This window comes from Drosophila gunungcola (genome assembly GCF_025200985.1).
Source record: "Drosophila gunungcola strain Sukarami chromosome 3L unlocalized genomic scaffold, Dgunungcola_SK_2 000002F, whole genome shotgun sequence".
In the NCBI taxonomy this organism is placed as follows: domain Eukaryota; kingdom Metazoa; phylum Arthropoda; class Insecta; order Diptera; family Drosophilidae; genus Drosophila; species Drosophila gunungcola.
In genome coordinates this window covers 3997123-4012431 of record NW_026453178.1, presented here as the reverse complement: position 1 = coordinate 4012431, position 15309 = coordinate 3997123, and the positions used below count along the sequence as shown (strand labels likewise).

Here is a 15309-nt window from a genome sequence, read left to right as displayed (position 1 = left end):
AAAAAATTGCAGGCTAATAAATAAAATAAATATTCCCGAAAAATGTTTCAATTTAAGCACATTTCATTTAGTTTGTTTGTGTTTGTGTTTGCTTTCGGTGAATGGCAAATGGGAAATGCCATTAAACAACTATTTACACGGCTTAGGCATCAATGAGGAAAATGAATTGCAACAAAGTGCAAATCTAAGCAAATAAATAATAAATATTTAATTCTATTTCAATTCATTAGCTAATGTAATTAGTGGACCACACCCACGTTGTGCCGAAACTGTTGTGGCAGCCCCGTGTAATTGGATTAAGCTCGTAGTCAAAAGCCCCCAGGATATTGCATGGGATGCCGACATATAGAACACACACCCCAGCACACCTATTATTAAGCGCCCACAAACAGGACAAAGTGATTCTGCAATCGGAATAATGCAAATATGACAAAACAAAGGCGAAACTTACTGAAAATAAGCGCAACCAAGGGGAAGGGAAGTGGCCTCCATACAAGGCGGTTTAATTACATTTAAAAGGCTTGCTTGTGCGTCACACAGGGCGTATGCTTAACAAACCAGAACGCAGCAGAAGAGCACATTTTTGACACTGGGGATGGGCGGTTAAGGCATGGGAATCGACGTAGTAATGTATTCACTTGTTTGTCTGTTTGCGTGTTTTGCACATAATTCAATAAACAGAATAACGAGTAACGTGCCGCAAAACTAATGAACTTAAAGAGCGACAAACAAACAATAAGCAAATTCGAATGGTTTGAGGTAGAAGCAAATTCAGCTGCAATCGTCACGTTCGCTTATGTGTCTGTTTAATTAGGCCATTAAGTCTGCAATACATTTCCGAAGAGGAGCAAATTGATTTTGATTTTCTTTATTTTTTGAGCTTTGTTATATTATAAATCCTACTGGAAAGTCTCTTAAAGTTGATACTTGCTATCTGCCATCTTAAGTGCAACTGTAGCCACAAATCCCCCTGCACCTTCTGCATTAGCAGTCAGGAGTTAAAGAAGAACAGAGCTAACATGCAATCACGTTGACAGACTCTCTTAAGTTGAAAATGCTCGGGTGCAAAATGCAGCTAGAGAAAGAAAATAATCCCCAAGTCGGTGAGGAAAGGGGGTAAAAGTCAGTGGGGATCTGGATGCTGGCGATGGAACTAAAGGTGAAAAATCGTGACCGGTAAGCCAATTTTAAGCAATAGCCGAAAAACAATCGTAATAAAACTAAATTTAGATATGTTTTTATATTTTCTATTTAGCTCGGCAACACTTTTTTTGCGTCCACCTTTATTGAATGTTCAAATGTGCCATTTCCTAGCTATTTACTTAAAAAAACACTTTTTTTTATAAATAAGTATAGAAATGTTTAAATATAAAAAACACTGTTATCTCTTAAAACAAGAAATAATATACTTTCAATGGAACAGAAATTTGACAATTTAGACACCCGAGTTAAAATCAAATCATTTGTAACGATATGAAAAAAATAAAACTACATTAAATAACTTTTTTTTACTATTTTACAATTAAGTAAAATGAGAAATATTTATAAAATAAAAGGTAAATAATCTATAAAAGAGTGCAGAAGATAAGTATATACAATTTTTGAGTGTAAAACGGGAAAAATGCCTATATTTCGATTTGGTTGTTTCCTAGTAAAATAAAATACAACACTTTTTATTTAAAGCTGCAGATTCCAGGACCTTCTGAAGGTCCTGTTTCACGCTCTCATCTCCAGCACTGACATACACCTGCTGGCACACAAATACATATGAGTTGATCCCTGCTACTTAAGAAAAACTAAGTGAAGCATATAAGTAGCAACTAATTTTCAAGCTGATGTAACAGCAGACGACGACGACAAGGATGAGGACGATTCGAGTAAAGGACAAAGGACTCGAGCGACTGTCTGTCGGTGTGTGTGCGTGTGTGGGTGAGTGTGTGGCAACCATTTTGGCTGTTATCTGCTGCTGCCTCTTGATCTTCTTCAACTCCGCCAGATGCGCTTAATTTGCGCTCATTGCTCGCCAGTGCGTAAATGGAAAGAAACAAACGTTTGTCTTCGTTTGTTGGAAGCTGAAACAAAAATCGTTGCATACTTTCTGGGGCATGCCGAAATCACAAGGAGTGCCATCGAAACTTGCCCAAAACAATTTAAAATTACCTCACGTATGTGTGTGAAATTGCAAACGTATTGTGGGCGTGTCACCGCCCCCCAATGCCTTCATGGCCAATATATATGGCAGCTTATAAGTCAAGTGCAAAGGCAGCACCAAACTGAGAGAATAAAGAAAAGGAAACTCCAATCCGCTTCTCAAGTGTCGCCGATTTAGCTGTTTTATAGCTCTTTTTTAAGGTAAGAAAATTTCTTAAATTGAAGAATTTGGTTAAAAAAATCGAATTTATTATTTAGCAGCTGGTGACAGCATTATTAAACATGAAATATTGAGTTGTTAAACATTTATAAGTTGCTTATACCTACATTTTAAGAGATTCATTTGCAAACGTTAAATATCCAGTTAAACAATATTTAAACAACTTGAGAGACTAAATTTTTTTAAACTTAAAGAAATGGCGCATAAATATAATTATTTTTTGATTAGTAACAAAAATAATACGTTTCTTTTTTCCAACTAAAATTATACCAACACTGCTCTCATTTCTTTCCTTCTCATCTGTCTACAGCAATTTTCGTTACAAAACTTTCGGCTAAGCAACTCGATGAGAAAGTGTGGGCGTGGCAGGGGCGATGGCAATGCTGTGGCATTTTAAGTAAAATTTTATAGAGCATACCTTGCGGGTGTTTTTGCAGTTGCTAACGATGTGTGTGTGTGTGTGTGTGTGTGTGACTAGATGGGCGGTAGTTTCGAAGGGGCGGGGCTGGAAAGGTGTCGGAGAGCTGAGGAATGTTACTGATGACGTCGCTAGACGACGACGAATTAAGTGTTTCGTTATTGTTGCTGGATGGGTTGTGCAACGAAGCGTGTTGCAGTTCTTGCCGTTTACACACAGACAGGCGACAAATTGGTCGAATTTGTTATAACTTAAAAAGATATTAAGGGAAAAAAGTTTGGAAGTCAGGGTATTAATTCCTACAAAGTCAAGTAATACGTATTAAAGACTAGTTTTACAAAATTAATCATACAACAAATATGAATCCAATAAATGCCTCTAGTCACATTAAGGAAATTTATATTGATAACAGAAAAATTATATTAAAAAACTAATATATGGTTCAAAGTCATTTATTGTTAAAACAGAATAGCTGTATAATGTTAAGTTCTGCTAGGAAATATTGAATTTGTTGAGCTGTGCTTTTCGCTGTAAGCTGCTTTTATAAAAAACGTAAAAAACAACCTTCAGTACTTTTATTTTCCAAGCCGTCAAACAAAGTGATAATATAACATTTTATAAAACTTCTACAGAGTCATTTTAATACATGCTTAAACCTTGAATTGGCTGCCTTTGTCGCCTGTCTGGCAATTTTCTGGCCGAGTCCAAGTGTCTAAGTGAGTTTGTCTGCCAGTCACTGTGAGTGCGTGCGACTCTTTTGCTTTCACAGCCCGAGTTCCTTTGGCCCTGAGGACTTCAGATCCAGCATTTGCTGTTTCCTTTTTGGCTGAGGAAATGCATTATCCACTTAGGAGGCAAGAGGGAAAAAGTGCCTCGCTGGGTTAGCAGCTACTTAGCGCGCCAGAAACAAAACGCACCGAAGCCAGACAATCGCAATGGAGGGGGGTTCGTCTCTGGGATGGATACTTCATTAAACTTGTGCTAATTCTCAACACCTTTGATTGTGTGTTCTCACCCACTCACAGCATAAAAACCTATTGACACGCACACACAAAGCAATTGCACCTAGGACGCTTGTCCATTGATAAAGTACAGAGTAAAAAATTATAGTAAGCATCGTTTGAGCCAAACAATTATATCAATAATCTAAATCAAATCATTGTTAATGTAAGATTAAACAAAAGCAATATAAATAATAGTCATTACAATTCGTTTCAATATTTTATGAAAATAAAAAAAAACTCTCTAAAGAGGAACAAATTTGTATGATCTTGAGAAGACATATTTCTGTGTGTACCATTTCTACGGACAAACACTTCAACTCTAATGAGGCAACTTTAAGTGTGCTAAACTTTCACCTGGAGGGACCAAGTTGTTGTGTGGTCAGCTCCGCAAATTGTGTGTGATGCGAGCCGTGAAGATAAAGACCAAAACGCAGTCAGAGGCGGAGACAGATTCGGATACCAATATGCGGGGTGTAAGATGTGGGGTGTGGGCAACCACTTTGGGAGTCACGTGCAGCTGCTTAGCATCCAACAAAGCAACCACCATCAAACCAACCACCAAACCGAAGTTTCAACTCCCCCACATTATCAATATGTGGAGTGGGCACGGAGATCCATCCGCTCAATCTCAGTGATTGACATGCGGGCTCTCATGATACGCATCACATTTCGAGCCAGCATTTAAATTACAAACCAGAAATCATGGCATTAACTTTAATACAAGATTTGGGGGAACGAATTGGTTTTGCTCTAAGACAGTTTTAAAGGATTGAAAAAGGAATATGCCTGAAGACGTCTGATAAATGGAATAAAATGGTTATTATGCGAAAAGCTTATCCAAAATGATTTTTTTTTTACAATATTTTTCAGAATTAAATTTTGTAAATTAAATATCGATTTAATATTCGATGGGATTAAATGGATACAAAAACGTGGATTTATTTAAAATTTGGAATTAGAAAACATTAGTTAAGTTTTATTAAAGTATAAAGTATATAAACCTTTTTAAATGTGAATAATTCTGAATAAATATATTTTTTTAATAAGTTATAAGTAAATCTGAAAATAAATGTGAAAAGATACTACATCCTTGATTTTTAAATTCACTATCTTATTAAATTAGATAATATAAAGAAAAGTTAACACAATACCTACCGTTTTGTACCCTAAATACTTTGTTAACTGTTTTAGTTCGACTTTGTCACATAAGTTGATCCCAATCCAAGTTTTTGCTTCATCAGCCCAAAAGTAAGGCATATCCTTGCAAGTTAAGTCAAAGTGAAAGCCGGGCTGCATTTTCCGTTGCACCCTCCAAAAAGTGCAATCAATGCCAGAAACAATGAGCGAACAAGATGAATCGTTGCGCTGACTTTTAGCAAAATTTAATTCAGCAAAGTTATGACAAAGTTTTCGTTCAGCGCCTGCATGTTCAACTGTCAACGTTTGGTCGTCCGCTTTCCCCTTTTCCCTTTCCGTTTTCCGTCTTTCTCACTCTCCCGTTTTCCCGCTTTTCTTCATTTTCCATTGCATTGTCAGGCTGAGAGCCGTGTCCTGCAGGAAGCTTTCTTGCTGAGCCGTTTGTGATATGCTGCTTAGCTCTCGAGGATTTGCCAAGCCGCTTTTGTGTTTGGAATATTTGAAAACGCGTTTTACTTTTTTATGTGCTCTGATTTTGCCTATAAGGAGCAAAATCTTTTATTTTTCTTCCTCTTGTTGTGTGTAATGCAAATGCCAAGGAGCTCAGCACAAGGGTCTCCCATTTCAAATGATTCATATACACAAAAAAAAGGTTACAAGGAAGTGAAACTTTTGCTTATTAATACGTGATATTTAATTAAAAAATATTTTATATAGCTTAAATATATTTCTTATTCTCTTGTGTGTGTTTTTACTTGGAAATATTATTAGAATTTCAATTGGGAAATATTATAAGAATTTAAATTTGGAAATAACTTAGGAAATTAATGTATCGGAACGGAAATCAAAACTTATAATAAAATAATTTTAAGAAAATATATTCATTTCCAAGTAGTTTTCATGTTTGTTCTCAAGTGCATCCTAATATTAAAAACATTCAAATGTGAGCCACCTTCTTTTTCTTTCCAAATTAAGATTTGGCTTAAAATCAAGCTTTTATTTGTTCTCCCTAATTTTTCTCTCTGTGTTGAGGGTGGGCAGGGCAAACGTCTTAAAAGCTTCCGGGCCGCCCTACATGGTATCACCCGTTTTGGATTACACACACATGACACCCAGACAATCAATAACCATTGACAAGCCACAAACGGCAACAACAAAAGTGTATAAGACGGGGATATTTAGTTGTGAAATCCGTCAGCCCCCGAAGTATGCGTCGAATTCTTCTTTATGGGTCCTCAAACTGCAAATCGTCGACGTAGACGTTGACATCCATCGTTGGGAGACTTTCAACTTTCGTGGCTTTTTCATATGATTTGATTACATTTTCGTTTATTTTCCTGGGGTTTTCTCGTCGGCTGCACTAAGTTCAATTGACAATTGAAATACAATATTTTTATTTGTCCACAGCAGACAGACGAAAATCCTTGCTGTCATAATAATATGAATATTATTTGCGTCTGGGCTTTTACCCAAAAACGATTTGATGTAATGGCTCGAAAATGTATGCTAGGGTATTGAATGATATTTGGGGATTATGGGTGCTCACTGCATATTTGCCAAATCGTAAATCGCCGAATTTCCATTTATATTTAACGATATTTCTTTTGCCACTTGCAACTTTTTTAGTTTTAAATAACGCTCCTTTCTAACAAATAATATTTTAAAAATATTTGTTTTTTAGGTAGGGAATTCTTTTCTGTAATTTACCATCAGAATCTGTCTTTTCCATTCATTCTATGAAATAATACTTGTTAATGCTAACATCCATTCCAGATTGCTGGTAACTCGATCTTCGTTAAAGTAAACTGGCAAGTTAAGTTGTTGCCTTTTTCCAGCACCTCTTTATCTGCCAACGCCCATCAAACTCAGCAATGAACTTTAGATTTTAATAAAGTGCTCACTTCACAGTGCCCCCCTGAAATTCACGCGCTTTAATGATGAAAAAAAAGGATAGTCTGGGCGCTAACTAACACTGAAAAGCGTGTATCCTTATGAGTGCGCGAAAGGAGGTGCAACAAAAAAGAATCAACTAAATGAATATGTGTTGCTTGCAATGGCTGGCAGCTTTGAAACTGCATGAATTAATGCCACAGCAATGGGGCGGCTGTGGAGAATGGGGCGTGGCTGGGGCAGGGGCAGGGGCAGGGAGGGGGAGGCAGGTTGCAACATCAAAAGCGACGGCGGCTCCACCAACCGACCAAATCCAGCGACGGCATCGTCATCGTCGTCGTCGTCGTGGAGTGTTCCAATTAAACTCAACACGTCAAACAACAGAGGCGGACATCAAGTATACGCCACGTTGTGCTGCTGTTGGCATTGGCCATGCCGCTCGTCGGGATCTGGGCTCTAACGATATACTCGTTAGTCACGCGGTTAAATTTCACATGGCGCAACTTTTTAGTTTTAAAGCTATACCCGCCATAATGCCGGCATTTGTGAATACAGTGGATATCGGTATAACATGCACAGCCGCAATTATACTTTTTGTTTAAAAAGTGTAAAAAAGGCTTTCTCCAATTTTCAATATTTAATATTTTGTGTTTTAATTTAAGCATATCATTTGGTCATTTTAAGATTTATAATTGTTTAAAAAAAGGGTTACTTAATAGAAAATTCTACGATCAATCCTAAATGGTATCAAAAAATAATATTGATCTTGGTTAGAAAATTTTATTAACGTTTTGTTAACGATCTTTATTAACGTTTTGCCGATTTTTCTTTTGTTTTCATTTTTAATTGAACTGTATATTTTTTAACCAATAGCAATTTTTATATAGTTTGTCATACTCTTGTAAGATTACTTATTTGAGCATATTGAAGACATTTCGAAAATGTAAGTCTTATCCAAAAACAACAAAAAAATTCTACTAATCCGGATGGCGTGTTCAAGCGACGCGTAAGTTTCAGGCATATATAATGTGCCTGGCAAAGAGGCGATATCTAGTGTAGTTTCTCAGCGTTTTTTTTTCGCTGCGCGTGTGTGGCATGTTTTGATGGCTTGTAACTGCTCAACTGCTCATGCATATTCATGCAAAACGGCAGCCAAAGCCAGAACCAGAGCAAACGAACCGTCGGGATTGCTGTGGGGCTGACTGCAAATCAACGCGGCCACAGTCGAGTGCTCACAAGGATGTCATCGAGGAGTTCGTGGCCACCAGTGTCTGCCGCCTGCATTCCGCAGTCTTAGCGCTAAGGCAGCTGTTGCCGTCAATTTTCGTTGTCGGAATACATGAATATGCAAAAGGCCACTGCGAGCCGCGACTCCAACTCAACTAACTCACTTGATGAGACAAAAGGTTGTGGCTTGCATTTGCTTCTTGGCAAAAGGCAATCAATGGCCCAAAGCTGACGCTGAGTGGCTGGAGAGCTCTCGGAAAATCTAAGAGGAGCTTCGCGTTATTATCAGAGCAAGTTTAAAATACTTACAAATTTCGAATACGAAAGCTCCCAAAAAACTCTGACTGGCCACATATTGTTATCAAATAAATTAATATTAAAAGGCTCTTAAATAAATATATTACTAAAGCAAGGCAAACAACAAAAAAGCAACAAAGTCAAGAAAAAGTTCCCATTATTGCTACATAACTTATTATTTGTTACTCTTATGTAGTTTTAAATAAGAAACATACAAAGCTAAGGAAATCATTTTAGAACCTGTTAAGATTCCGTGAAATTAACTAATTTCTCTGACAAGTGTCCCTTATTATTTGTATATAATTTTAAGCTCTGAGAATACCTTATAAAAACAAACTTGTTAAATTATTATTATACAATTACTTATGGTGAACAGTAGGGGATTAAAAAAATGCACAGAAGTATTGTTATTAAAATTAAAAAAGGATTAAAAGCCTATCCGAAAACGAAATCTGAAGTGATTCCTGTGACATCCCAATATAGGCCTGATATTATTATTTATTTCCTGTGCATTCATTTATTTGCATGACAAGAGCATCAGATTATTCCACAGATATTGACATATGGGAATCGGAAGACCTTGCTCGGACCTCAATTTTATTGAAGTTTAGTTGTACCTGTCGTACCTTAATATACATACTTTCATGTCCGCATTTCGAATGCATTAAAATGCATGCAAAAAGTTATGTATGCATTCATATAAAGTCTTGCCAAGAAGCAGCAGAAGGAACTTAAATACTTGTCATGGCAAATACTTCGATGTTTTTGCTGCTGGCATGCTGATGTTGCCGTTGCTGTTGCCGTTGCTGTTGCCGTTGCCATTGCTGTTGCCGTTGCTATTGCCGCTGGGCAACAAGCAAGGAGCAACATCCTTCGGAAGTGGCAAGCAAATGTGTCTGTCAGCGTGCCTGTATGTATGTGAATGGTGTTGTTGTTGTGCATTATGTTGCATTTGCAATGCAAATGCTTTTGTGCTTTTTGTTGATGTCGCTGCGACAACGACGACGATGAGGCTTATGTTGCTGCTGCTGCTGCTGCTGCTACTTCTGCTGAGCCTTTTATTTCTTTATTGTGGCTGCCACATTGTGCGTCTATTCAGCAATAAATGCATGTGTGTGCGGCTCTCGTAGAGAGTGTGTCATTGTGTGCGTATTTGCATTTGCTTTTCGCTGTTTATATTTCTAATAAAAATTGTACGTTATTTTATGCTTCGATGCACTACACTAGGCATATTGAATAATGGCAGTTAGTGCTGTTGTCGTGAAAAGCTATACAAAAAATGAATACAAAAAATACTTTTTATATTGTCTTCAATACTATCATCTGAAGCCTTTGGTCAAAATGTTTTAAAATTTATATTATAAAATATACATTTATGTAGAGGCGTTAACAGACCATTTATGTTTTCTTTCAATACTTACGGGACTTGTTAATTAAGAGCTTTAATAGCTTTAAAGTAAAACTAATGCCACACCTACACTCAAATAAGGTACAATAATAGGGAGACAATTTAATTAATTACATTTATCAATAGAATGTTATAGAATGTCCCCTAAAAATTGCAATGCCAAGTTGTCAAATAAATAAATAAATAAATATTACGTCTAAAGCACTTATTTATAAGGGACTTATAATATGTAATTACAGCAATCGACATCCAGTTTTCTTTTTAAATTGTAAGTGAACTTTTTTTCTAAGGTGTACTTTAATTAATTCATGATAAAGAAATATATTTTTTATAATTTGCTTCCCAATAACTATTTCATGTTTCAGACCTGCTGCAAAATCACAATTTATCACGCAGCCATGTTTGTCAACTTGGGATAACGAATAAAAAAACATTTCCCGACGAAGCAAAACTCAATGCGGAGTGCGTGTGGGCGTGGCTGGAAAACCCCCCTCTTTCTGGGGCAAAGCTACTGGCTGATAAACACAAACAAATGTGGGCGACAACAGCTCGAATAGGCGACGGAAAATGGTTGGCGTTGTTCTCGTTTCGCTTTCCTCGCAGTTCCCGTTGCATTCCATTAACATTACAAATGTATTCATTGTTCGCAACAGGCAGCGGCAGCAATGACGCCATTATGCGAAAATGTGACAAGTGATAGAAAGGATAATGCCGCCGCCCCCCTCCTCCCCCCCTGCATTTTGCCCCCTTCGTCACGAACCATGTGAAACTTTTTTCCTTTACTGTTGTTTTTGTTTCTTTATGCGCAAGTGGCTTTATTATTTGTTTATCCCGCTCGCACGCTAATATTGCCAGATATGTGTGTATATATGTGGTGTCTGGCTTACTGCAGATGCTGCACGGCAAACAAAAACAATAAATGGAGCGGAATTTATTTCTGGAAGAAGACTTAATACCCTCTTAATCACAAACCTTAAAACGTTACGCCTAATTTTCAAAAATAGTCAAAGAATTTGGAGATTTATTAAACTTGTTATGATTAAGCTTAGATTTGTTATCGTTTAATATTTTTATTTTTGCTTCGATAATTTCCATTAAATTTCAACACTAAATAGGTTACGGACCATTTTCTCATAAACTTCATTTAATTCATTGTCAAGAAGAACTTTTTGTTGACATATATTTTTGTAAATTTAGCCGATGCAATTTTCTCTCAACTTAAAGATTATTTATATTCTTTCGTGAAATTCCTAAAGGTATTTTATGATTTATTATATTTTATTGTTTTTAATTATATTTAATTATATTATATTATATGATTATTTTATCATTATTAATATTATTACTTAAATTAGTGTTTCAAAAATTTTTAAAATAAGTGCTTAATTATGTTATTTACCATACTTAATATTTATTGCCAAAAATTAGTTTTCTAGTAGAGGGACTTTTTGCTCAATAGAAGAGCATCAAAAACTAACAACAACAATCGTGAAAGGATGACAAAATCACAGAATGCCAAATTGTTTTCCTATTATTGTTGCCATTGTTGTCGCTGCCATCATCATCAACATTGTTGTAGCTGTAGTTGTAGTTGTAGTTGTAGTTGTAGTTGTAGTTGTAGTTGTAGTTGTAGTTGTAGCTGTAGTTGTAGTTGTAGCTGGTGCTGTTGTTGAGCTTATCGTTATTTAAATTAGCATTACAATGCACTCACACTGGCACACACACTGCGTGACATGGCAACCATATTGTTGCTTTGGGAGTTGTTTGGTGCAACGCAGAAGAGGACAGTTTTCCAACTAGGTTGCACTCCCATGACTTCCCAGCCCAACCTACTCCATTCCACCCACTCACTATGGGACTCTTTTGTGATTCCTTCCGATTGTGTCGCAACGTTTAATAAATTTTTAATTAAATTCGAAATTCTTTGAGAGGGATTGACAAGCAAACAAGTCAAATAAAATCAAATAGATTTTGCATGCATGTTTTCGATGATGTTCGCTTTGTTATAACAAATAGTTAGAGAGGCATCTAAAAGCAATATCATCAATATATCAATTCTCTCGATCCGCTATGCATGTTAAATTGCCAACTATTAAATTGTTGTATAGTGGGCAATTTAAAATTTAAGCAGCTGCTTTTCTTACTGAAAAAAAGAGTAAAGGATGAATAAGCCCCCGACGCGTTTGAATAAGAAAAGCTCCAAGAATGGAAACGAAAACATTTATAAATTTCACACAACAATGCCATAGAAATAGCACAGGGGATGCCAATTGATGGACGCACAGATACACACGAGTACAAAAAATGTATCTAAGCAACAATTTGGCATTATCCGCCTTTGTGCAACCCGTACAAATTTGGAAAAACTTCCGATACGGAACGCTGGAAAACGGAAAAATCCACTTTGATATTATGCAATCGTGCATGGCGAAGGAGTTAGATTGGTGCGATCTGCGGGAGCTCACTGCGAAATGATGGCGTACAAACGCCAATACATTATTCATGTTCGAAACCAATCGCATACAACCCACCACCCACCTTACTGCTCAGACAGGTGTGCAAAATAGCTGACAAATATTTCACAGATGTCACCCTTTTACGGTCATTTGCTTGCACGGAGCTCGAAGTATGTCAATAATTGGCGAATTACTAACTGAACTTTACTTCTATTACTTTATTTCAGATTTTTCAAAAGCGGTTTAATGTATTCAGCATTAAATTTGAAGTCGAATGGTCAATTTATCGTTGAGTTATACAAGTGTCACACTGGTATAGCCCCTTTTGGATAATTTTAGCCAGTGTGAAAATTTATATATTTATTAGGCACATTTGTGGAGAATTAATTTGAAGGCAAGCCATCAACTTCTTGCTGGACCGGCGGCAAGGTCACCTGCTGTAATCGACTTTGACTCTTAAGAAGATTCATTGTCCGATTCAGAAGACCGTCGATAGCGTCATTATACGTTTTTCCAAAATCCTGCACAGCAAAATAAGCGATTAGAAATGTTACTAAATGAAGAAGCAAATTTACTCCGGCATGCTGAAGCTTCTATACCCTTGATCTTATCACAACAATTGATTCAAGATGATGATCAGGGGCATAATAAAACAGAGTATTGCACGGATTACCTTAAATTGTTCCGCAGTGATTTTGTTCATATCCGATTTAATCAAGTTCAGATCTTCTTTGACCTTATCTATAGCTTTTAAGACCGGCGAGGTAGTGGGTTCTTCACGAGCAACGCGGGCAGGCATGGCCACCTGAAGTTTTACATTAGACATTCACATAACCGTCGTCCCCTTGGATTCGAAACTTTAACTTACTGCGAACAGGGCGAACAGGAGGAAGATCGCCGCAATATTTGCCATTTTATAGGGTGTTTTTTATTGATACGGAGCTCTGAACCGGAGAACGTTGTCTTGGGAACTGATGGAACGTCTGCTTTCCTACTATAACAACACCTCGTTTTACGTCACAGCCGGGCCGACAGACACTTTTATATGTATTTTTAAATTTATATTGTGTATTATGTATTTATATTATTATAGTGCTGGTTTCCAAAGTGATAACATAAAATTAAGATTTTGCGACTCATAAGAACTCGATGCCACTTAAAATATGTAAATTATTTATATTATTAAATTTCAACATAAATTCAGCAAGGGAAACGAATATAATTTACACCAACCTTGGCTTCATTTAAAAATTGATTCGTCAAAAACCCCCACTGCCAGTCCCAAGATTGTAGAACAAGTCCCAATGCCTGAAAAACAGCAAAGAATTCTTTTAAGCCCCCATTGTGGAATGTTGGAATATAACTTGTATTGTTTTTAGCAATCAAAAACATTGGCGCTGAGCAGTGGTTTTTCTTGAGGCACCCATCGAAAAATGTGAGTTGTTGTACGTTGTTTTAAACTCCTTAATATTTATTTTTTTTTTATAAAAATGGAACCAAACCTTGGCGTTTTAAAAATGTTGTGTGGCTTAAAATTTATTCGGCACTCCCCAATAAGAATGATTTCCATGGGAACTGAATTTTATAGATTTATTAGGCACATTTGTGGTGGTTTAATTTAAAGCCAATCCATGAACGTTTTAATGGGCTGGGGGCAAGGTCACCTTCTGGAAATCGGCGCTGCCTTGAGCAACACCAGCCTTAACCTTCTCCAAAGCGTCAGCGGCAGCTTCACCAATCTTGCTTGTGAGTTCCTGTATAAAAAAAGAAGCGATTAGAAAGGGTTCTTAACGGGAAAGGGACTTTAGCTCTGCAAGCTGTCCAAAATTTTAGTCCACTCTGCATGGGTAAAAAAAATAATAATAAATATAAAATTTTTATTAGTTACCTTCATTTGGGGAGAGTCGGCTAAGTCTTTAAGGTTCTGTGCAATCTTCTCAAAACCTTCTTTGGCCTTGTTGAAAGCATCTTCGACTGGCGAAACCGTGGGCTCCTCGCGAGCAATGCGGGCAGACATGGCCACCTGAAACCAAAGTTGCACATTAAAACGCTTGCATACACTCTTCTCCTGTGGGTCTTTTGCCGGACTTCAAACTTCAACTTACGGCGAACAGGGCGAACAGGAAGAAGATCACTGCAAACTTTGCCATTTTGAGTTAGGGTTTTTTAGTGCTACGGAGCTCTGAACTGGAGAACGTTGACTTGAGTACTGATTGAACGTCTGCCAAACTACTCATAACGACACCTCGTTTTGCGTCGCAGCCGGGCCGAATTTGAGCCCGGCTTATCGCCACTAGGAAGGCGGAGCGTTTAGGGCTCCGCAACTGACCCGTGATAAGCGTAATTTTTTCCGTCGCATGCCGGAGTGCCTGAACTCACTGCTGTGGGCTTGCTTTGATCGGGAGTCTCTAATTTGGTTTGCTTACAGATGATAACGTTTGTGTGAAACCACAAACACATCGAGAAACATTCGTTTATTTTAGGACAAATTATTTAATTCCTTGGAGAATGACCTAAATATGGTCCTAACGATGAAACATTTTAGAAAAAAAAACCCTTTAAAAGTTACCTAAGTCCATGTAGCCTAAATTATTATTGAGGTGAATTTTTCTTTAATTTGTTTTTTATTTTAAATCAAATTTTTACGAGTTTTCTTTCAATATTTTTTAAATTATTAATTATATAAGCTCTTCTATTCTAATATTGTAATAAATAATAAATAAAGTCTTTTTTCTAATTGAGATTTCTATCAAATTTAAATTAATGGTTAAAACAAATTGAACAGTTGTATATGTACATTTCTCCCCAAGTGTATTTGAAAAGATATTTATATTTGGTGTTTTTTATTGTCCATGTTTTCAAAGTTCACGTTTCTTCCTAAAATGCGGCTTAGATTTGTTTTATTTTCTTTTTTTAATCATATTTATTCTTGCTTGCATCCGTCACGGAAAAGCACGTGGCAAATGGTCTCAGGTTGATAAGCAGTTTTTTTTGAAATTCTTGATAAGACGCCCCACATTTGAGTAATTGTGCTAAGTCATCATCGAGCTAGTATTAAATAAAATACACAGTACAACACGGAAAATTTTTAATAGCGAGAT

At 36.7% G+C, this 15309-nt stretch overlaps 2 protein-coding genes across 2 annotated transcripts; both read right to left on the bottom strand.

Moving 5' to 3' along the window:
• Positions 1–12406: 12406 nt before the first annotated feature.
• Positions 12407–13231, bottom strand: LOC128257730 (uncharacterized). Its single transcript, XM_052988900.1, has 3 exons — positions 13077–13231; positions 12882–13013; positions 12407–12729 (listed from the first exon to the last, which is right to left on the bottom strand). The coding sequence occupies exons 1-3, from the start codon at positions 13119–13121 to the stop codon at positions 12592–12594; spliced, it is 315 nt and encodes a 104-aa protein (XP_052844860.1). The 5' UTR covers positions 13122–13231; the 3' UTR covers positions 12407–12591.
• Positions 13232–13784: 553 nt separating this feature from the next.
• LOC128257731 (neuropeptide-like 2) lies at positions 13785–14469 on the bottom strand. The gene is made up of 3 exons (XM_052988901.1): positions 14314–14469; positions 14097–14231; positions 13785–13962 (listed from the first exon to the last, which is right to left on the bottom strand). The coding sequence occupies exons 1-3, from the start codon at positions 14356–14358 to the stop codon at positions 13849–13851; spliced, it is 294 nt and encodes a 97-aa protein (XP_052844861.1). The 5' UTR covers positions 14359–14469; the 3' UTR covers positions 13785–13848.
• Between the last annotated feature and the right edge of the window lie 840 nt (positions 14470–15309).